A 24,067-nucleotide genomic window follows, 5' to 3' on the forward strand; every position below is an offset into this window, starting at 1 on the left:
GGGTAGCGGGGTGACTCCCTCCGGAGGGGTGCCCCAGCGCAGCTCTCCATGAGGGCAGCGATCCCTGATCGGCGGAGGGAAAAAGGAGCTGGGAACGCTCCCTAACCTGTGACCCTGACAACAAAAGGCAGGGAGAGCGTCTAGACCTCCAGTCTGCCGGGGAGTGAAGGGAGCATTGTGCTCCGGCACACTGGGGCTGCTCAGACAAGGCGGGCACAGAGGCGCTGCGGGGCAGCCCCAGCTGCAGCGCCCGCACCGCTGCCGGGGGAGGGGGCACGCACAGCGCAGCCCACCCTGCCCTGCCCTGCCCTTCCTCCCCAGCACACACGGTCTGCAGGGTCTGCAGGGTCTGCAGGGCAGCTTCCACCTCCCAGCGCTGCTGGAAGCCATGGAGGTGAAGGAGCCCGTCAGAATTCCCTTTGCCTCCGTGTATTTCGCACACAGCATCCTCAGGCTCCTGAACGCAGATCCTGCGATCCCAGCCCTGCACGGATTGCCGACAGGAAAGAGCAAAAATTAATACATGCTTCCTTCCACAGAGCTTTTATTTTCTGCTTTCCCTGTCTGGCTCAGTTAAAAGGGGACAGACCAAGATGTTCCCTCTCTGCCAAGCCTAGAGGTCAGCTCAGCATTCAGAAAAAGCTGAAGTCCCAGCTTTAACACGTATTTCTTGGGTGACCCTCATCAAACCCCTTGGCTTCCCAGTGTTGAGGTCCCCACATATAAAAGTATAAATACCCTAAATAAATGCTGGAGCTAATGGCAGGTTACTGCCAGGGAACTGCACGAAGAGAAAATAAAAGACCTATTAAAAGCCCTTGTTTGTCTCTGCCAGAAAGAAAACACTATTACCCAGTACTTAAAAAGATGCATTAAAGGAGAGAGAGCATTCGGGGAGGTTAAGGACACCCCTGGCAGAGCAGTGAGGGGAAGCACTCTGGGCCAACCACCCCCATGTGCCCCCAGGATAAAGTTTTGGGGTGATCCCACACCCTGACCAAGCCCTGACCATGCCAGCACAGGCAGCAGGAGCAGCAGCTGCCCCGAGCACACCCAGCACAGAGTGGGGCCACAGGCAAACCCGGGAACCCACAGATCAGAACTCTGGGCTAAACAAAACCCTTTTGTTTCACTGTTCCTGGAGGAAAGGTAAATCCCTGGAAGATGCGCTCCAACCCAGCACCAGTGACACTCGCTGGCCCAGTGGCACCGTCCACATGGACCCTGCAACCCTGGGCACAGCCAGCAGCCACCTCAGGCACTGCAGGGATCCCCCCTCCTTCTGCCAACTCCAGGCTGGAGCTCTGGAGTTACAGCCTGAGACCAAGCAAAACCAGACGCAGCAACTGAGATTGTTTAAGCAGCTATTAAATCCCCACCTCCTTCTGCTGAGAGGTGATTTACAAACAGCTGATGGTGAATGCAGGGAATTCAGAGCACGAGAGGAGTTTCAGTATCCTGGTAGCTGCCAGATGCCAATCCTCCACCAGCACACCTCACCACTGCCATACCTTACACAACAAAAAGGTGAGGGACAAGGACTTTCTTCTCCCCCTGCCTCTGTTGCTTCCTACCTCATCTCCAAAACATCACCAGTCCTGTGGTAACTCCTTCCCCAGGTCCCTGGGACTACTGAGGCACCAACAGAGCCATGAGCTGTGTCAGGACAGTGGATGGACACTATGGCAAGATGCCACACACCTGGAGCCTCAGCAGGCTCCAGCCAGACCCTCCTCACAGCCTGGCACCTGCCATGGCAGCAGCTCATCTCCTGACAACTGCCTGGGATTTATTTTTGGTGCACATGCACTGGGAGACTGAGAGATCCCACACTGGGATTTTTATCAGCAGTGTGCAGCTATGGAAACAAATGCATTTAAGACTAATATAACAAAATGCCCAAACCCACAACAATAAAGTAAAGAATGGTGCGCACTGGCATTTTCACATTGCAGTGAATGCAGAGCATGACCCAGCTTCTCCCAGAATTCACCCAAACTTTTAAGAAATCACATATTTTCGTGTACTTACATGTTCAGCTATGTGAATTTTGCTTGGTGTAAACCCTCCACCCTGCCCTTTGATTTTACAGAGTTCAAGGAATGCATCTCCTCCTAAATAAGATGAATAGCCATTTGTTGAGGACATTCTCTCCTTCCCCCTCTGTACCCATTTCCAAGCTACCCTCTGTGAGAAGCAGGAGGGCTAACACAAAATCCACCAGAAACTGCAGCACCTTTTCTTTTACTCCCCATGGAGGGAACACAGTGGTGCCTCACCATGCCCCAGTGCACAGATCTGGGCAGAGGCTGCAGCTCAGCCAAGCTGTTCCCTCTCAGCAGGCACAAGAGAGACCCACAAGTCATTTACAGGAATCCAAGAGCCTGACATCCACACCACAGACACCCAGGAGTTACCAAGGAGATGGTGGAATACCTTAAAAACCCAGGAAAAAAAGCCCAGTGGAAACCAAACCCCCCTTGAAGGAGGCAGTGCTGCTCCCTGCCCAGGTTTGGTGTTCTGAGCCACCACGTGCAGGGCTTTACCCAGGTGGCACAGGGATGGGCAGGGGCATCTCCCCCTGGGTTCTGGCCCTGCAGGCAGCACCAGGACGCTCCGGGAGGACGCGGGTGGTGGAGGTGGCGATGTCTGGGAATGCCGGCCCAGGCTGGAGCTGCAGACAAGGACCCAGACAACAAAGGCGAGGCAAAAAGCCGTCTGATAGAGGCAGCCCCGTCTGGCAGGCCGGGCTTTCAGAAGCCTGGGCATGCACTGATGTCTGCAAGCACAGCTCTTCGCTGGGCGCACAATTAACCCCGCAGCAAGATCACTAAAGTGTCCTGCAGCACACTCCAAACAGCATCCATCTGGTAAGATGAAAAAAAACCAAAGAGTACAGGAGTGCAGCAAAGGAGCAAACAACTGGAGACTGCAGGGAATGACTCTACAACAAACAAAAATTATACTTAATTTTCTGTTATTTATATTCTAAGAAAACCACATGTTTTCACTTGCATCTCTGCCTCCCTCCCCGAGGCACAAGCACACACACACAAAATGGGAAGACCAGGGAGAGCAGGACGAGCAGCACAGCTCGAGCACATCCCCGCTCACACACTTTCCCAAATCACAGCACAAGAAAACGGGTGTGAGTTTTACAACCACGGAGCAACAGCCAAACACCTTTTGCTGGAGCAAAAACGCCCCGAGCAGCCCCTCAGAGCACTGGGACACCACGGCTACCCCTGCCCGCCTGATCTGCTGAGATCTTAAGTTATTAATATAAAATAAATGTAAATCAGCCATTGACTGCTGCAGGACAGCTTCCCTGCGGGCTGGTGTGAGTGTCCCAGCTCCAGGGCTGATCCCAGCCTCAGGCTCCCGTGGTTCCCCTGCCTGATGTCTGCACCACGCTAACGATAACGCTGCTGGGGGACCGGTGGTGTCTCACAGCTTTTTTGCATAAGCAAGGGCTATCCTGCTGTGCAACCAAACTGTGCCACCAGGCTTGAAATAAAGGAACTGAAATAATTTTTTTTCCCCTCTTATTTTAGATTATGACTTTTACTAATTGATGCTTGATAAAAGCCTAGTGAATGATTTGTAGGCATTATAGGCATGTTAAGGATCCGAGTGTGGTTATAAGCCAAGGTCATAAGCTCTATTGACTTTCTAGGCTCTATAGCAATTGATTTGCCATTTATTAAAATCATTCATTCACCACTTGTTAACAATTTATTTTGCTGGTTCTTCCCCAGAAGGCTTGGGACACCACATTGAGCAAAGACACTTAGTTTTGAGGTACTGTCATAAACTCGATTCTAAACTGAGAGACAGACCCATAAACATTATAGCAGTGTCTTTTTAAAGGTTCTTTTGCAAACAGGTTCAGCTCAAATCCGGGAGCCTGGTTTAACAGGGCTTCCAACACCTGGTTTTGTCTGTGTTGAACATGAGCATCTCTGGCCACACTCAGCTGAGGTCCCACATCTCATGACTTAAAAAGGTGCAGGATGTCAACTACTTTCATAAAATAGAGTGACAGTCTCTTTCCTCAATGTAACACTGCTCATCAGTTTGCCAGAGTAGCAGCAAACAAAAGAGTACTTGGGGTTTAAAATGACACTCAGCTTTTGAACACGTTTCTACATTGAACAGCAGAAAAAAAAATCCCATCCAGGATTACCAAAGTGCAGCCAGGTATGGACAGACAAAGAACAGCAGGTTTGCACAGTCAGCCGCTGAAGACACCACTGCATCCCCCTGTGCAGCAGAGGAGCAGGTACCTGCTGCTCCCGGGGCCAGCAATGTCCCACCCGTGGCGTGGAGCAGTAACCGGGGTGTTTACGGTACAGCAGCTGCAATCATGCAATCAGCCTTCGTAATTAGATCTTGGCAACTCTTGAAATACTTCACTTACCCAGTTTACCTGGAAAGGTGCGACCTAAACATTCAGTGCCTGGAGACATTTGAAAGAAAAACAGAAAGGATCCGTCAGTGATGGGAGCCACCACAGCGGCTGCACACACACCCCAGCTCCCCTCCTGGGGACTCGTCCTGGCAGAGCTCCCCTGGCCAGCATCACCTGCTCCCACCATCTCCACAGGCAGCAGTGCCAGAGGGGCCACCACTCCTGGATAATGACCCCACCTGCTTTTCCCACACCAGACACTGCCACACAAGGTCCCGTTCCTCTCTCCCCTGCTTCCCCATGACGCTCTCCTGATGTTGCCTGATGGCAATGCCAAACCTTCACAGAGGTTTGTGAAGTTTCTGTGATCACTCAGCCCACCCCAGAGACCTCCCTGCCACATCCAGCACTGCCAGACTGCCTGTCCATGGCCCAGGGCAGCACTCTGCACTTCAAGGCATTGCTGGAGTGTTTATCACATTCTGTCTCTTCTGCAAACACACAGAGCTGAGCCTGGTGAAAGCTCAGGGTCTCCTGACACCCCATGCCCACAGCAGGGGCAGTGGCTGTGCAGCGCTGAAGAGCAAGAGCCACAGCAAAATCTTGCACAACACCCCAGGAGTTGTATTTTCTAGCCCAGCAGATGTATTTTCAAGTGAGGAGAACAAAGCAGCAAAAAGTTTGCAACAAAAGACAACTCATGACTTCTCTCTCACCCATCACTGTGTGACTGCCTGCAACACTGAAGGGATTACAGGACATGGATCCTCCCCAGTGCCTGGCAAGCTGAGACATTCTGGGCTGGCTGGGAGCTCTGCATCCCACAGGAGGTTCGCCAGAGAAACACATACAGGGTTCTTTTATGAAGCCTGTAAGAACTGTCTGTCACTGATAATGGTTAATTGGTACTAATTAGTGCAGTCTGACCGTAAGGAGCCCTACTGGCCTATAAAAGTGGCCTTTAACCTGAGAGCAAGGGAGGCAGTCACTGCCAGACACAGGGCCAGGGACACACAGCCTGCTCTTCACACTGCACCTGCCTCTGCAGCAACACAGCAGGCTCAAGGGATATATCAGCACATCACTGCTCTCACATAAAGCTGTAAAAAGTTACTTTCAATGCACCTGGGAGGACAGAGAAAACCAGCTTTTTAATCCCAGGAAAAGATTAAGGATCAGAGAGTTGCTGTAAATTACTGCAGCAGCTAAATAACGACGGGTCGCAGGCTGGGCTCACTGATGGGAAGTCAGGCTGATTCACATGCTTCACGGGCAGGTGTTCCAAAGAGGGCCTGCACACATGAGGTGTCACCTGAATGCACATGGGCAGCCTTGAGCCTCCAGGCCCATGGGCAGCAGCAGCAGCACCACCACCACCCTGCTGGAACGGGCACCGACACCGAGCGTGACAGGAAAGGAAAGAAAGGAATTCTGCCGAGCCAAACACAACGTGTGGCAACAAGCTTGGACCTCCTCCTCCTGCTCAGCCAGCTCACTGCACAAAGCCTGGAAAGGGGTGGGAGGCTGGAAAGGAGTGAAAGGCCAAAAGAAGACTGCAGGCCAAAAAGGGTGGGAGTCCCAAAAGTAAAATGCAGAGTCTGAGAAAAAGTGGATGCCAAAATGGCTTGGGAGACCCAAAAGGGTGGGAGTCCAAAGGAAATTTAAAGGTTGAGAAAAAGACCCTGTGCATGCAGCTGGCTGGATCAGGATCAGCTTTTCTCTGGCTACATTTCCGAAAGGGTAGAAAGCAAAGCCTCTCCCCTCTCTGTTCCACAGCCCAGGTGATGCAGCGTGACACCCTGTGCACGTGTGGGCATGTGTTCCCCATCACATCTCATCCAAGATGTTTGGCCATGGTCTGGGATGTGTGGGAGAAGCCAGCTTGAACCCTCTGAAGTCAGGCAAGATTTTGGGATGCTGCTTCTCCCCCCTCTCTCTCAGCACGCCTGCCTCTCCCATCCTCACATCTGCCCTTTAGGTTCAGCCATGCATTTGCCAACTTTTTAAATGCAAATGAGAATTGGCACATAAAGTCGGTGCTTTAAACCTGACCAGAGCCACCCTCAGCTCTCCTCCCTCCTTCCTTATATGCATAAACTTTTTTTATGCAATCGGCAGCAGGGAAGAGATGCAGGGAGTGGCTGAGCCGTGCCTGGAGCCCTTCTGCAGCCGCAGCGCTGCCAGACAGCTCCATGGGAAGGGTGGCTCAGCCTCTCTGCCTACCAGCAGCAGCATGGAACCAGTAATTACCCTGGCTGGACCAACACCTGCTCGTGGTTTTGTCTTACACTGTTTGTGCAACGCAACAGGCTGCCAACAAAGCAGGGATGTGCTTTGCCTAAACAGGTGAAAACATGAAACAGGGAACGGAGCTGCCGTGTTGGTCCCACAACGCCTCTGTGCAACACATGCTGGAAAATCACTGCTGCTTCAGCCTGCAAGGCTGCAGAGCAGGGACAAGCATGGCATGCACTGAAAGGGCAGGAAAGGAGGGAAAAGGGCTGCCCACCTGCAGAGCTCTGGATCCAGAAGCTGGATGTTCTTTGCTGGGCTGAAACACCAGCACCCGGCTTGCCAGGAGAGTCCTGCTCATCCCCTGTGGGACAGCACAGAGGATGTGACAGCCCTCACCCAGCCAGGCCTGCCTGTAGAGCAGAGCTGCTCCCAAAAACGCCCTGTGCCAGTTTAGAGCAGAAGTGCCCACTCCCATTCCAGGGTCACCACCCCTGTGCTCACAGAGCAGGAGCTGGGCAGTGGTGTGGGAAGGGCAGCCTAAAGACCATGAGTGACCAAGGGCAAAGACCCCAAAGGAGCACCTGGGCCAGCCTCAGTCTCTGGCAGAATCAGCTCTAACCCCACCAGGTCACACCCAGGAGATGCTCTCCCCCCATCAGCAGATGGGATTTGTTGTAAATGATTTGTCCTGGAATAAAAACACCAGCCCCACCTCTTGAAGCATATTTACTGAAAGCCACTAGACGTTAAACAGAAGCAAAAAGTGTATCCCAGCAACATCTGGAATTTATCCCTTCTCCCTTCTGAAAAAAAAAATAAAAATCACACTCTATTCTTTTAGAGAAAGAAAAGTGATTATATAGAATTATAATGCTGGAAGAACATAGAGAAGAGCAGAGATTTTCTTTGAAATGCTGTTTAGACAATTAAAAAGGGATATTTTCAAAGAAGTAGCAAATACTATCTCAGCTTTTTCCACCCTGTCTCACAGTATCAGGCTTTCCTCCATGCCTTGGCTAAGAGACTCCAAAGAAAGCAACAGATTTTTTTCATCCTTGCAAGATCTTAGTAAGCCAGAAAGGAAACCAGCTCTCAGGCCTGAGATAGACCAAATAAAAAAAATATTCTTCCAATTCCCGCCACAGGATTTGAAGGCACCTTGATTTCTATGGAGAAAACCTGGTTTGGGATGAGCTTTCTAAAAGAGGATGTGTCAATCTTCACCCAGGAGAGCCAATACTCTGTCTCCCCAGACAGATGAATGGAAAGGCTTCAAATAATAAAACAGGAAAAACCATCGGGATTAATATGAGGATGCAAGGTCAAAATGTGATATCCTCCACTTCCTCAGGCTCCTGATCCCAGAATGGCTGGACCACGACCCCACAGCATCCCCTGTGCCCGGATGCAGCTGGGGGAGCCTGGGTTCAGAGGGAAACCCTTCCCAGCCTTCCTGAGGGGGGAAGCCAAGCAGTCGCTCCCACGCCAAGCCCACAGAAGCGCCTCCAGCTACTAAATTACCCAACGACTTCAACGAACTGCATTGATCTGGCTGGAAAACAAAGCTGCAGCTCTTGGCATGTGCCCAGTTAGGAGGGTACAGCTGCATTTTTCACCTGCAAGCAGCTACCACCACGGTGGGAGATGCCCCTTGCCCTGACACGGGGCAGCTGAGGGGAGAGACCAAAGGGCAAACGCAGGTGAGAGGAACCACCCCACCCCAGACACCTCTCAGACAGAGCCTCAGCCAACGACAGGTATGTCCAGTTTTGCAATCAAGGGCAAGGCTGTTCCTAGAACAAGCCCCATTACTCAGGCTGCTCAACCCCCATCTCCTTGGCCGCACGTGGACTGGATGCAGGATTTCATCAGGACATTAAACTCAGGAGCTGTAAAATCACTGTGCAAAAACCCAATTATACCTATTTTCGTAACAGCCAATTTAAGCTTGTATTTAGGTCCCCTCACATACCCCTACGTTACGTAAAGCATTTCTTCCACTCGAAACGTAGCTTTCTAAAGGCCATTCTGCTTAATTTAATGGATGCTTTATGTGGGTCTGCAAATCTCTAGAAACACAACCAAGGAAGACACATGGCAGCAAGATACAGCGTGATCCCTTCCCAGGCATGCAGCAAGAACAGGAGAGATGAAAGGCATCTCCAAACCCACGAACCTGCTGTGACTGGAGAGCACTTGTGCTCTGAAGAGCAGCAAAACCCCACGGTCAAGTCAAAAGAGGAATTCCTGAACATCTGCACGCACTGTTAACCCATTCCAGACCGGGCAGCACAGCAGGATGGATCCTTCCCTCACTCCACAGCCACCAGCTGAACTGAGCCCACTCAGGCACGCTTCCCTTGGATTTCAAAGAGCTGCTTTCTGCACTTCAAGTAAATAAATGCAGTCATCTCTTTTTCCTTCTTTTTTTAAAAAGCTGCACTAATAAAAAGCTCGTAGCGAAATCTATTAAATTGAGCCTGTCCATTATGTTTATTGTTCCTTACAATTCAGGCCTGGATGGCAACTCAGTGGAGGTTGAAAAGTGTATTTATCAAGAAAACCCATGAGAACGATGAGGATTAAAAGCTATCAGCAGGACAGAATGTGTTTGTAACCCTGCAGTTTGTTCTGCACCTGGCACAGGGCCCCCATCAGAGACCTCTGCCCCCTTCTCCTTGTTTTTGAGCCCACCTCTGGCTCATCAGCTGACAGGACAGCCAGCACCTGCATTCCCAGAAAAAGCTGAGGAAGGTGCAGCGTGTATATACTGCTATGAATACGCCACACTAGAGAAACATAAACCCTGATTGCATTACACACCAGTGATCAGTATCATTAAGCGTTACACACCTTGAGTGTGTCTCAGCAGTTGGAAACACTGAATTCAAAAACAAATCTTCCCATTCAAGCAAAGTCCCATTAGAGTAATGTAAGTGTAACAACAAAAATGAGATTCCTGCTTATTACACAGGAAATAATTGCAATTTAAGATAAATTTTCCCTGAATTGTGTGAAGCAAGTGCCCATCAATCATGTTGTTTCTTCAGCGTCCTGAAGAGAGCACCTAGCAGGACAAGGCACTTTCAGAGCTCAGTGATGAACAGCCTAATCTGTAGATGCTACTCTGAGCTACTGAAGCCAAGAGACCACCCCTGGTAAAGTGGAATAATGGTGGAAATAATGAAAACAACACAGAAGGAGCAGGACTTGCCTCTCCAGGAAAGACATCTGCCCTCGGTGAGCGCTTGCAGCCAAGCCAGCACAGGGGACACCGACAACCACTGACTCCCGAGGTCTCACTGCACAGATACCTGTGAGGAGCACAAGGCAATCCAGCCTGGTTTCAGGCCTGGAGCAGGCATCAAGGACAGGCCCAGCCATGGATCATTTCAGCTGCTGAGCTGTGGGTTTCACCCTTTGAAGAGAGTGGAGGGCTCCAAGGGTGAGCCCTGTGTACCCTCAGCACCGTGGGAAACACAGGAGGCTGTGGGAGCCGCTCTGCTTTGGGGGGATCTTCTGTTTTTGTAAGAAATAACGACATTAATCATAACATCAAACAGAAACCACTAAGGGGGAGAATTTCCAAGCTTGCTCAGCACAGAGCCCAGCCCGCAGGGGAGCTGCCAGCCAGCGGCCACAGCCGGCAAATTCCCTGGGACTCGTCCTGGGCAGCCAAAGCCATGGATGGAAGAATGGAAGAGGCAATGAGCAGGCTCAGGACTGTTGTGGGACTCGCTCAGAAATGTGAGTCTGAACACACAGTGGTGGTTAGATGTCTCTTGGGAATTCATCCAAATGGCACTGCTCCTCTCCCACTTGCCCTGCAGGTAAATCTCGAATGTGGCTTACACAATCTGTTGACTTAAGTAAAGCAAGGGCAGGAGAAGAAAGCTGCTCAGACATCAGGAGAGGCTCATCAGTCCTTTGGGCAAAAGTCTGGGTCACTTCCCCCTCCACAGAGAACTCAGGGTGTCAGCCAGGCCTTGTCTCCCTTCATGGGAGCACGTGCAGGGAGGGTGCAGCAGAACACAGTGCTCAAAACATCAGCGAAAGGACAACAACGATGCATTGCCAAATTCTCCCATATTTTTGGCCAGTGCTGATGCCTGAATTCAGTTTACAGAAATTGGAGTCTGTGAGCTCTGTGTTCTAGTCAAGTCCTCTGAAATCAAACTGAGCAGTGACTGTCCAGCCCTCCCAGGGCTCAGGAAGACGAGGCCATGGCCACTTCCAAACCTCATCATGAGCAACACTCATCCATCCTGCAGACATGGGATGGTTCTAACACACTGTGAGACCACTCCATGCTCTGCAAGGGCAAGATCTTGTTGGATGGACATATCTCAGGTGCAAAAGCAGCTGCAGCATGCAAGGACGACGAGCAGGCAGGCTCTGGCAACCAGAGGTCCAGAGGGAACCCACCAGAGACCCTCAACCATGGGCATCTGGAGTGCTTCTTGCCCTCCTGTTCCCTATTGCTGATCTCAAACTCTTGCTTCCTCACAACCAATTCCAGCCCTGGGCACAGCTCCTCCACCCCTGAGCAGGGCAGGAGCCTAAAAGCCAAAGCCTAAAACCTGACCAGAGCACATCTGACCCAGCTGCAGCCAGGGATGTTTCGTTATCAGAGTTACAAAGGGAGAATTAATTCTCATAATTAGTGAAAAGGGACAGAAGTAGAGAAAGGCCACATTGTAAGATGCTGGTCATCTTCCCTCAAGATTTTAAACCACTGAAAATGCATTTGGAATGAAAACTGACCACCTGAGCAGCACTGTGAGATGTTGCACAGCCATTCTGCCTGGTGTGCCAATGACAAACCCTACCCTGACCATCAACACAAGTGAAGTAAAAGGCCAAATTCTGTGTGTGGAGCTTACAGTGACCAAGGTCTGCAACAGCAGAGACAGACTTTGTCACGACAAATATTCCCAGAGCAAGTTCCTGATCCCTGTCTGAATCTCAATGAAGGCAGAAGAGCTGTGAGGATGGGGAGCTCCTCAGGAGGCAGGCTAGACACTTAATCCATCTCTTCTATCAGAGCTGCGTTAACATTTAAACAGGACCTGCTGTTGTGATCTTCAGCAAGGAGCAGATGTGGTTTTGAGTAATGGTGAGCGTTACTTAACCAGTTATAGTCACTAATGTAATTGACACCTATTCCATCATCCTTAATACACCCACTTCTTTCTCCGATACCATAAATAGATTAGAAAAGTTTCTGCAGATGGCCATGACCCCATTTGTTTGTGCACTTAGCCATGTATGAATCACTCTTGGCTTGTAGCAGCACTCTGGAATTACTGAAAGATAACTAGTCGGCACAGACACCAATAAATGAATCATGCTTTCCACAAGACCAAACCTTTGGGCTTTTACAGACTCCAATTACAAAGTAAGAAGAAAAGAACAAAGAAATTACTCAGTCTATTTGCACAAAGTCATGCAGAGTTGATTCACAGTTTTACAGAATTATTACTGACAATCATTTGTAGGGGGTTAGAGTAACAAACCAGCTACTTTACATATTGGACAGAATGAAGAGATGGAAAAAAATCCCCAAGCCATGTCTTGCACATATTCTTTGAAAAGTAGCCTTGATTTTTGTGCCAGTAACTTTTTTCATCCTTGGTACGCTCCAAGCCTGGGGGTTAATCAGTTTTCATCCGCCAAGGCTAAATTCTGCTTTGCTGGGTTGCTTGGGCCAAGTTTGCAAATGTGGGAAATCCTGTTGCACCTGCTGAAGAGCACAAACCATCACAGACACAATCCCTGAGCTCTGCAGGCTCCAGCAGGGTCTCAGGAATGGTCCAGAGAACTGCCATGTGCAAGAGCACTTTCCTTGCTAACTGCACGCTTTTGAATGCATACTGCAAGTGAAAAATTACCCAGTCTGAGGCATTTTATTAAAGAGATGTGCGAGACTGAATACACCAAGCACAAATGTGTGAACCACTTGAAAGCACTGTGGACATCCACCAACACTGACAACTTGTGAGGCAAGTTTCCAACGATGTGCAAGGTGTCTTTACGTAACAGCACAGTCTGGGACACGCTAACACACACCACACACAGTGAAAAACACACCCTCCTAAATGGAGCATTAGCCTACTCCTGCACCAGGGAGAGATGGCAAGTCTGACTACATGGAGAAAAAGGGGACACTGATGGATCACAGCCTCTAGCACTGCTGCCTCGCTGTACACAGTGAAAAAGCAGCATTTAGTTAAAAAAAATCTAAAAGTGAAGGTGGAGTGGATGGCAACCTGAACACAGACAGAGCCCCGGTTGTACATATCTGAGTGGGATGGTGACTGACATGTCTCAGGGCTACATGCTCCAAATCAGCACCCTGTACCAGAGAGATCCAAAACCAGGGATAACGCCCCACTGAGCAAGCCACTGACAGCTCGGGAGGGATGCCAGTCAAATGTACACACAGCTCTATTTATCTAAGGCCTACCAGTACCCTTTGCATCTACTGAAGACCCAACTTCCCGGGCAAATTTACCTTGCAAATGAAATCTGTGCCCTGTTTTACACACCTGCTCCACAAGCAGAGAGCTGCCAGCCTGGTACAGCTCATCAGAGCCAGGAGAGGCCAGAACCAGCACCAGAAGAGCTGCCACACAGCTCTAAACCAATTTGGGAAAACCTGGTTATTTGTTCTCATGCTTGAGGCTGCTGATTTCCAATGAGAGGTATAAACCTCTCCCCAAACTGGATTCAAGATGCTATGGAAAATTTAAATTAAAACCTTAATAAACATTCCCAATTCCTACCCCTCTCCATAATACATAAATTAATGCAACAAGCTCTCTTGTATAAGAACATGTAGGCACCAACAACCTTCTCCCTCCAACAAGAGTTTATCTGAGGAGGTGCTGTAGATAGAAGGGAACGAAAAAGGTTCCCAGTAGGGTTGTCTTGAGAAAGCTCGAGCCATCAGAGCCAAGATTTCAGCTGCAATGCAAGACTAAAAGGATGCATGTGCTAAACAGTAGCGTGTCCTTCAGAAGGAAAAAAAAAGCTAAATCAGGAACCTGCAGTATTAGGTGGATGCTTGGATAAACACTGCTCAACATGCCGCAGCAGAAATGCTAATGCAAGTTTAGTTTTCACACCGGAGAGATTTCAAAAGATTTGCAAAGCTTTGATAATATTTAACATCTTTACTAATTTCCTTTTTGGTGCAATCATAAATTTACCACGGTAGCCAAAAGATCTGGGATGAACTACAAGTTCTAGCTGGCTCCAAAGCCAAAAAGAATAATGTGTGCTGTTACTATTTTCTCTCAAAACATACCTCTGCAAAACTGACTCAAAATGAGAAAAGAAATTGTGAAACTGTCATTACAAAGAAGCATTTAAAATGCAGATCAAAGTGCTGCCTTAGAAGCTGTATTCCTTGCCAAATCATCAAAGCTCTCTTTACTCTCAATAGCTCCCCAAATCCTCTGATTTGAACGATAAATTCTTACAGATGAAATTTATCTGCTTAAAAAAAAAACAAACAAACAAACAAAAAAAAAAAAAATCAAAAAAGCCCAAACCCCACAACTCCTTTCTCTGGTTACCAACTTCTTCATTAACCAGTTCATTGGAGCCACTTTCCTGTATTACTAAATTAAGTTTCATGGACATGTTTATGCCTGCATGCACACACACAGAGTACCCTGAGACCTCTTCAAGCGCTGAAAACTTGTCAGCCCTTGGTGGTGCATGTGTGCAGGGTCTCTCCAGCTCCCAGAGGGGTCTGTGTGTGTGTGCAGGGTCTCTCCAGCTCCCAGAGGGGTCTGTGTGTGTGTGTGCAGGGTCTCTCCAGCTCCCAGCACTGTGTCCAGGTTCCAGGTGCTGGCACTCAGGGAGCTGCTCCCATGCTCAGCGCCAGGACTGCCCTTGTCCCGCTCCGCTTCACTCCTCACTCACCCATCGCTCCTGGAGGAGCTCCCAGACCACCACTGCATTCCCTGCAGAGGGAAGCAGCAATGCAGCAGCCACTGATCAGCTCTGGAAGATGGAAGTGAGGGGTCAGATCCTGCTGCCACAGAACTCCTCCCTGTTCCGGACTCGGCCGCGCCACTCACAGACGGAGCAGGTCTGGGATGCATTTCCTCACCTGGGACCTGCCCGAGTGACCTACCTCCTGCCACCCAAAATAGTTATAAAATAATCACCCAGCAATTCAGCCACACAGACAGGAAGAACACTGCATGAAAACACGCCAGGGACACCAATGATTCCTGTGCTTTATGGCCATCTGTGAGTGTGCTCATGGCGTGAACCAAGTTTCCACTCGCTGCAGGGAAGTGGCCCTTGTACCTCGTCCTCAGCAGCTCTCCAGCCTGGCTCTGTCCCTTTGATGGAACCCGCCAGGGGCAGACACACCGTGTGTCAGAGAACAGGAGGGATCTGATAAGGCAAACCCCACACCAGTACGGGATCTCCCTCCAGGAAGCAAACTGGTTGGAAGTCTTCACATCAGACATCACTGCAAATAAATTAATTTTTTTTTACTAATTAGGCTTAGCAAATTCTGACAGCTGCTGCTACCTGAATGAAACAACATCGACAGACATGACTGTACACTGAGTTACTCAGGAAAGGAGCTGGATTGTAATTACCCTTTATTAGTGACACCATGTAGTTTGGTACTTCCCTTGGAAAGGTCTCCTCATGTCTCTCCACTTATAATTTATGTTTACAAAATCATTCTAAAACTGGATTTATCAAACCACCAACTTTCAACTGGGAAATATAAAATTATTTGGTTTTTTTATAAGCAACAGCAAATAAAAGTAAGAACGTGTTTGTGGGTGCTCTTCTCTCCATTCACAAAAGAAGCAGTGGTAGCAGCTAATTCAATACCCCAAAAATTTAGAGCTAATCCCAGATCCTACCTTGGGAATTCCTGGCTTTATGGAAAATAATATTTGCCTTAAATGTTGCTGTTCCTCACACACCCTTCAGTTCTGGTGTTCTCACAGCCAGGATCTGAAAACACACTATGGAGGCAAACATTCAGGGGGTGCAGGATGCCTCCACACCAGAAGCTAACAGGACTCACTGCAGCAAACACCCTGACACTGACTGAAAAGGAAGAATGAGCCATGTCTTGCCTCCACTTGGCACTATAAATGATCACCTCCAATTATACAGGATCACCTCTGGTGCCGTGTGCCAGTCCCGCTGTGCAGCACAGCACAATCCAGGTGTTCACCCACAGGAAAAGAACAAAGTTTGACTATTTCCCATGCATTTCCCCCTCTGTATCTTTCCATTCTCCCATTCGACATCAATTATAAAACACTAAGACCAAAATCACTACCTGAGGGCACAAATAAACTGTAATTTTAATAAAGACCCCTGTGCTCTCCAGGCTCAGGGAATCAGGCCTTTCCTTGGGTATGAAAGGTGGGACCCACAGAGCTGGGACTGCAGAGAGTCTGGCTCCCCTGGGATGGCCAAGGGCACACACGGACAGCTCCTGGGCCATCATAAGTAAAGCCAGCCGTGCTCAGCTCCTCCAGGATCACACCTTGGTATGCTGATCTCAGCAAAAAGCAGAGCTTACCACAGACACATAACCAGAGCCAATCATAGGGAACTCCCTGGTTTGGCTGAGGTCAAACTGAGATGCCACAAACTGAACATGCTCTGTGCAAGCACTTTTGGGCTTGCTGAAGTGCTGGGAGCAGCTCTGGCTTCCCTGCATAAGGAAAACTTTGGGGGAAATAAAGAAGCACGTGGTTCATATCCACTCAGCCCTGGAATAAGCCATAACTGCCAATGATAGAGTGTCAGGAAAGAAATGCATTTGTCAGAAAAGCACTGTGAAAGTGGAAAGAAGACGTGATCCCTGGTTGAGCCATATGCATTTGGTTTGTTATTCAACCAAAGAACGTGAAAACCTAGAAGTCATGGCTTGGACAAGAACCTGCTCTCACGGGCGCTGCAGCTGGGGGGATCGGCCTCGATCCTGGGAGATGCAAGGATGCCTCCCAAAAACCCCAAACGCCTCGGATAACATCCTGCACGATCAAAGTGGCTGCACAGCCTGTGCCGAGAGCCGCCCCGGCAGGGATGCCCCGGTGCCCGCGGGATGCCCGGGCCGGGCAGGTGCCGGTACCGGTGCCGGGGGGGGGGGAGGCAGGCACAGCGCCCCGCTCCGCTCCCCGCGCCAATAATTAGTTATTTACAGCCTCTTCCGCCACGCCGGTCACCCCTGACCTGCTTCAGGCAGCCGAGGCGATTAGAGCCCACTGCTGCAGACGTCTGGCTGCTTAGCACCGCGCGGCGTATTGGCACTGCAGCCCGGCGGCGGGCGAGACTCGCGCCCCCGCCCCCAAAAAACCCTTTTCTAATCCTAATCTGGGAGCGCCACACACAGAAACCAGCTGCTGCCTCCACCGCAGCGCCGCAGCCGCCATACGGAATGAAGGCTGCGAGGAAAAGGGGTTTGGGCATCGCTTGGACAGTTAACCTATTTAGAGGGTTGTAAATCAGAGGAGTTTGCGTGTTCCTCCCCGTGCCACTTTCCTGAAGCGTTCCTGCCTGGTAACTGAAAATTCTGGCTGAAAAATTAAGGAGCATCTGGTGGTAGCTGCTCTGAGGTTCCCTCAAAGTCGTATCAGAAAGATACACAAAAATCAAGCGATTGGAGGAGGAAAAACGCTGTAGAATGAATTTATCTCAGGGAGGCTCCGCTCTGCCCTTTCCACTGGAGCCAGGTGCAGGAGGCGATCAGGTAACAGCCCCTGTAGTGCCACCAGAGCGCTCCTGTAGCACAGAGGTGAGCCAGTGCTGCCCGCCATCAGCAGGAAATAAATAATAACATCGGTGATAAGAAACCTACTCCAACATGAAATAAGGAAGGGCAGCAATAAGGGAGCTAACCCCAAAGCTCCCAGGAACTCAGCGCCGGAGTGTCAGGACCCCAGAGCTGACAGAGGACAGGGGACAAGTCAGGGAAGGACCTCGGGAGCATCAGGCACGAGGCTCCCACAACATCCCTCCCAGTCCAGGCAAGGTCTCCTCCGGTGTCATCCACTGCTCCCTGTCTCTCACACCCCCCATCCATAAGCAGCACCTGCCTCTTACCAAGCCCTGACAAAAATGGGGGGAACAATTATAAACTATGCCATTTCTAAAAAGTCAAAGAGTGAAATTAAAAGCCTGAGTTGTTCCAACAAAACCTCATGCCAAGAGTTAGACTGGAATAGAAGCTTTTTCTTCAAAAGACATTACACATTTTAATTCACAACTTCTATCACAACCATGAGCCTTGCTCAGACACCAAGTCTCATCCTTGGGATTCTGTGGGACACAGTTTATGTTCAGCAACTGGCTGACACAAAAAAGAACTGTATCTTCATTATTTATACACTGCTATTGGTATGCACATCTAGCCCGGCCTGTTAAAGTCAGGGAAGAATAATGGTCTATTCAGTACCGGTAGTGTTAATAAAATCAGGCAAATCCAGCTTAGTTTTGTCTGAACACGAATGAGATTAAATCAAGATTAAAAGTGCATACAGTACAAAGGGTATGGTTTATGCTAAAATTCAGAATGAACGCATTTTAGTACCCAGTATACAAATGCCTGCAGACCTTCTCCGGGACTCAGACACCTGAATTAAACAAGGATGAAGCTGGAGAAGGAGAAGGCAGACGACGCTGGACAAAAGCCATCCCAAATACCAAGGGACAGATGCTCTGCAGCCCCGCTGGAGGTAACGGGGCAGACCCTGCGCTAGCAGAAACAGGCACAGCTCAGCTGGCTCTCCCTGCACGCACCGAGCGCCAGCCTGCCCCGTCGCAGTGCCAGGCATATATGCAAAATCCAGACTCTTTCCCAAGTTTTCCTTTTGGGCCATTTTGCATTAGGCTGTGCAGGGTTTGGATTTCAAGGCACTGAACGAGGTGCTTAGCAGGGTACAATCCTGACAACCCTCCCGCTCTGGGATACCTTGAAAACCTTCCCTTTACAGAAAATACCATTTGCTTAAAACTGCCAAAGAGCCCAACTCATTCCTCTCCCCTCAGCAGTAATATTCCTGCTCTCTCACCTCCGTGCACTTCATTTCCAAGAGGGAAAGAGCACACAGAGAAGTGGTGAATATTTAGGTCAGGCACTGCCCTCACTGCTACTCTGCGAGGGTTGAAAAATATTAATGAAAAAACCCAAATCGCCCTTCGGAAGAAAAAGCCCCGAGGGACTGGAGACGGGGGGAACAGGTTCCCAAATACAAACCCTACTCGGGTGCCCAGACCGCGGTGCCCCCCGGTACCGAGGCGAGCGGGATTTACACGGGGGTAGCGCAGACCCCCCCGGGGAGGCTCGGGAGCGCCCCAGCATCACCCCCGCAGGAGGGGCAGGCGCGGGGCAGGGGCACCGGGAAAAGGGCGAGACGCGGGCGGTGATGGAGCCGCGATGGGGAAGAGCGGGGATCTCAGCCCAGTGCCGGCGGGCAGCGGCCGGTCCCGGGCAGCTCCGGCAGCCCGGCCCGCGCCGTGTCACACCCGCATCGACATCCCAGCGGCAACAGATGAGAGAGCGGGGCTCGCACGGAGGGGGGAGGAAAAGCACTCCGGGAAGGCGCATCGCAGCCAAGGGTCCCGGGCGCCGCCGGGAGCCCCCGCGGGAACTTCCCCGCCCGCGGCGGGGCCGCCGGGCGCTCCCGCAGCCCGGGCACCTCCCGCACCCTCCCCGGGAGCAGCAGGACTGGTACTTACTGATCTCCATGCTCTGGAACAAAGACCTTTTGCAGTTGCATGTGCAGGACACATTGGGCTGAATAGCTACGGCCGTGCTGTTCAGCCCCATGAAGTTATACATTTAAACACACACACAAAAAAAAAAAAAAAAAAAAAAAAAAAAAAAAAAAAAAAAAAGGAAGGCGACGGCGACACAAAGAACTTCCCGGCCGCCGAGCGCTCCCCGGGCAGCACCACATAAAGCCGGGGCTCCTCCTCGGCGCGGGGGGGCGGAGGGAGGGAAATGCAGCTGCGATCAGAAATTGGAAATAAAAAACCCGGCACGGCGCAGCGCCCCCGGCAGCGGCTCCGCTCGGCCCCGCGGCTGCTCCGCGCCCTTCCGGCCCGGGAAGCGGCAGCGCTGGGCCCGGCCGCGGCAGCCCCGCACTTTTGTGGGGCGCGGCGCGGTGGGAGCGCGGTGGGAGCGCGGCCCGCCCGCTCCCGCTCCGCTCCCGCCCCCCGCGCTCATTCACGGCCACGGGGACGCGGCCGCGCCGCCGCCGCCGCGGGCGGGACCGTGACGTCAGCGCCAGACGGGGACTGCCCTTCCCTTCCCTTCCCTTCCCTTCCCTTCCCTTCCCTTCCCTTCCCTTCCTTTTTCCCTTCCCCGCGCTGCCGCCGGGAGCGGGGCTGGGGGCAGCGCCCGGGCGGGGCGGCGGCGGCTGCCGGGGGGCGCGGGACCCCCGGAACCGCAGAGCGGGTCAGGCTGGAAGGGACCGCCGTGGGTCAGCCGGTGTGCCATGTCCCGGCTCAGGCAGGGACATCCCGGAGCACAGGGCACAGGATTGTGTCCAAGCTTCTGGAATATCTCCAGCGAGGGAGACTCCGCACCTTCTCCGGGCAGTCTGTTCAGCGTTCGTTCACCTGCACAGAAACAAAGTTCTTCCTCGTGTTCTGGTGGAAATTCCTGGCCATCTGTTTTGTAGCCTCTTGTCCTATTGCTCAGCAGCACGGAGCAGAGCCTGGTCCCTCTTGGCACCCTTCCTTTGATATTGACACACATTGATGAGGTCCCCTCTCCGTCATCCCTTGAGTCCGAGCAGGCCCTGCTCTCTCAGGCTTTCCTCGTCAGAGATGCTCCAGTCGTACTGCACCCAGCCACCCACCCACATGGATCTTTAAAGTACCCCCTGCACTGAGCCCACCCCGGTGGGTCCAGTGGCACCCCCAGCTGCCAGCCTCCTGCAGGACCTGGCAGAGCTTTTGCAGATCAGCTCCAAAAGCACCTGGATTTGTGTATCCTGCTGGAAAAGTCAGGCTCACCCCACAACACCCACCCAGCAGTGGATACCCCCTTCAGCCCTGGCCCCACAGCACTGAGCCACAGGGCTCCAGGCTCACTTCACACAGCCAGTCCCCAGTGCAGCATTTCAGACAGAAAAATGGGAAAGATTGGAAAAGAGATGCAGGGGATAACCCAGTCTGACCATGGCTGAGCTCAGTGAAAATTCTCATTAGCTCCCATGGTGGTGCCAGTGGTGCTGCTCAGAGCTCAGGAACCATTCCCGACACATTCCCACTTTTGTTTCAAACCACACACTGTAAAATGGAGTGACCCCATTCACTGCAAGACAGGTAAAAGGAAAAAGCATCATCTCTTCCCTAAGGGCTCATTGTGCCAAGCTTTAGTCGAGACAGATTTTTATATTTTTTCTGGGAAATAAACCTGTGAAAACAAAGGTTTATAATGAAAATGCTGAAACAAGCTTAACCACAGTGGTGCGAAGTAGCTGCTATAAATCTTGGTGAATCCTGTTACTGGGAGATAAAGGCAGCTTCAGTTATCTTCTAAGAAAGCACATTTCCCTGTAACTGTTGATAGCTCTGATTTAGCATTTGGGAGTATCTGAGGCATCCCCAGCTGGGCCTGCATTCCCCAGAGAGGCTGTTGGGAAGATGCACTGAGGTGGGGACAGGCAACCCACCAGCAGAAATCCTACTCCTACAAAGCTGAAGCAATCACAGAAGATGGATGGTCTCAAAATTTGGGTCAGATTCTGTGGCACTCATTGCTAAGGTTTAACCTTTATTTCCCTGCCCAGAAAAGGAATTCATTTCTACATGACTTCTACAAACTCATGTTAAATACCCACCCGTACTTTACTCCTGCAGCCCATCCAGTCCTGTGAAAATGCCTGGAGAGCAGGAACAAGGAATTGCCAGGTTGTTTAATCTTTTACTCTTTGCCACTCGACAGATGGTAACTCCCAACAATTACTGACCCAAAGGAAACGCGGAAGGGGATTGTGTGGCTCGGATAAAAATGGGCTGTGAGAAGTTTGTGCTCCCCAGCACTGAGCACACGTGAATTATCCGACAAATGCCATTCCCAAAGGCAGGGGAGGTGCTGGGGTGGCACCAGAGGTGGGAATCGATGTGCTGGGAGATTAGGGGCAATTATGTGAAAAAAAATCTGTGCTAGAGCTGGAGATAAAACATTCCCAATCCTATTTTATATTTTGTTTCCTGCCTCAGTTTCCTCGTCAGTAACGCAGGAGGGGTAATCCTGATTCGTTCAGGTTATTTCTGGGGGCTCAATTTATTTTATGGCAGTCAGATTTTTAGAAATGCTTTGTGAAAATGTGAAGGAAGAAACATTACCCCATTACAGGGACACTCGGCCCACCAGCCCCAGAAAGGACATCAAGAAAGCTAAAGCCAGGCACACACATGGTCAAAATTCTGAAGACAAATTCCAGTTCAGATATGCTTTATCAATCAACCTACTTTTATTATCTGGAAGTATATCTTTATATTATGTTTAAAACACTTGGTAGTTGAACATTAGCGACACTTTTCCAAAGGACCTTTCTTGACTGGCCAGAAAAGGTGGCTGGAAGCTTATCTGAGCCTACCAGCTTGCAACTAACATCCTTTGCACTCAAAACACATAGCAGTGCCATAAACAAGTCAAGGTGAGGACTGCACGTGTCCCTGTGTTATGTGAGGTCCCAGCTGGCAGCACCAGCCCTGCCACCACTGCCAAGCCCTCTGAGCTCTTCAGCCATGTGGATGTGGCCACAGTTCACGTTTGATTCAGAATTCTTGGATTTTAACACAGTTGGGACACCCTTAAACAGTCTCAAGAGAGTGAATGCAGCTCCAAGGAATGGATTATTCTTCTGAGGCAGGTCAGTTCCTTGAGTGAAGGGTCCTTCTCTGCAATCTCTGCTGCAACAGGCACGACCCTGCCTTCCAAAAGGTTTTGCCATCCAGAAGGCGTCACCCTGGGCACAGGGACAGGAGATGGGGTGCCCTGAGCATTGGCACTGCCAGCACCCCATGCCCAGGCTGCCCTGGAGCTGTGGCAGAGGCAGCTCCTGCCCTCACCCCATGAATCAGCTTGTTCTAGGGGGAGTTTTTACAAGCTCACAAAGCTCTGGTGGATAAAGGCTCCCGTTTCAGGTGCAGGCTGCTGCAAGTTCACATATCTTCCCGACCTTCTTTAAAAATAAAGAAAAAATAACTGTTTGCAAGTCGATGCTGGTTTAAAAATGCTGTTTACCACCATCCCCATTTCATCTGAACGACTCATGTGGCTTTAAGAATAATCAGCATTTTTCCACCATGATTTAAGAACAAATAATTAAAGTCATCCCAGATGGGCTTGTAAAAATTAAAAGTACATCATCTAACTTAAATGCTTCACTCTGTTCTTTGTAATGACACCATCCAGCCTCCAGCCCAATGCATTTGTCAGAGCTTCTGTCCCAGCAGCGGGTGCTGCTCATCTGTGGGACATTTCCAGAACATACTATTGTTGATTTTGGCTCCTGTGTTCTGTCACTGATCAGCTTTTTTCCACTTCTTTTTTTGTTTTCCCTGGAGACACCTCAGACAGCTCCAGGATGAGTCCGGAACTGCGAGATCTCCCTTCGCTTCCTGGGTTTGCCATCAAATTTCAGGGAAAGCCAAGGCTGCTCCCTGGGCCTCGGGCTCTGCAGCCATGGAAAGGCACCCACAGCAGCTCTGAGATCATCTGGGATCCTTGGACAAGCTGAAGGACATGGGCAAAGCAGTCTGCCATGGCTAGTTGGGGATTGTAATGTAATTTCACTCAGTGCCAGACCAGAAGTCAGGCATTTGCCTGTGCAGTCACATTTAAATCTTTCCTTTTATTCCTGACTGCAACACTCCAGCATCACTTAGACCATTACAGTGCAGCGCTATGGATAAATTCATAAAATGTAATGGAAAAGCAAGAGCCATCTGAGAAATAAGTAACCTTAAGAGTCAAATGGTGTTCAAGACAACCTAAGGAAAAACAAAACAAAAAAAACCGCCACAACTACCCAAAGCTTTGTTAACTAAACAGTTGTCCAATAAAGAGTCCAAATATTTCACAGCATTAGTCTTTGGATTAATGTTAAATCGATAGGCACTAACGCAATAGGGCAATAGTTACCATGGTGAATAATTCTATATTTATTTTCAAGCAAGCCTTATTTCTAACAATTCCAGACATGGTTTCCACTTTCTGGTGACTAACCTCTCAATTTAAGTTTATTTTTCTAACTGCTTGGTACCAGAAAGTCAGGTTTTCTCCCCAGCAATTAGAACAGGCTCTCTGCTGCCATAGAGGAGAACAATGCCATGGGGACGTGGATGCTCAGCAGCTTTAGTTAAGGGTCCCACTTAGGAGGTTTTGTTCCCAACCAGGAG

General features: G+C 50.3%; 1 protein-coding gene across 3 annotated transcripts in view; it reads right to left on the bottom strand.

Annotated features, from left to right (window-relative positions):
• The window catches only part of PMEPA1 (prostate transmembrane protein, androgen induced 1), a 40,287-nt gene extending 20,447 nt beyond the window's left edge, over positions 1–19,840 (bottom strand). The window contains exons 1-2 of one of the 3 annotated variants that reach the window (XM_030963012.1): positions 19,385–19,496; positions 4,421–4,459 (exon numbers count right to left, since the gene is read on the bottom strand). In XM_030963012.1, coding sequence (XP_030818872.1) covers positions 4,421–4,459; positions 19,385–19,487 — 142 coding nt within the window. In that variant the 5' untranslated portion in view covers positions 19,488–19,496. Of the gene's footprint in view, positions 1–4,420; positions 4,460–19,384 lie in introns of all 3 variants that reach the window. The other 2 variants (XM_030963011.1, XM_030963013.1) reach the window with 2 other exon arrangements.
• Between the last annotated feature and the right edge of the window lie 4,227 nt (positions 19,841–24,067).

The sequence above is a fragment of the Camarhynchus parvulus genome, chromosome 20 (genome assembly GCF_901933205.1).
Source record: "Camarhynchus parvulus chromosome 20, STF_HiC, whole genome shotgun sequence".
In the NCBI taxonomy this organism is placed as follows: domain Eukaryota; kingdom Metazoa; phylum Chordata; class Aves; order Passeriformes; family Thraupidae; genus Camarhynchus; species Camarhynchus parvulus.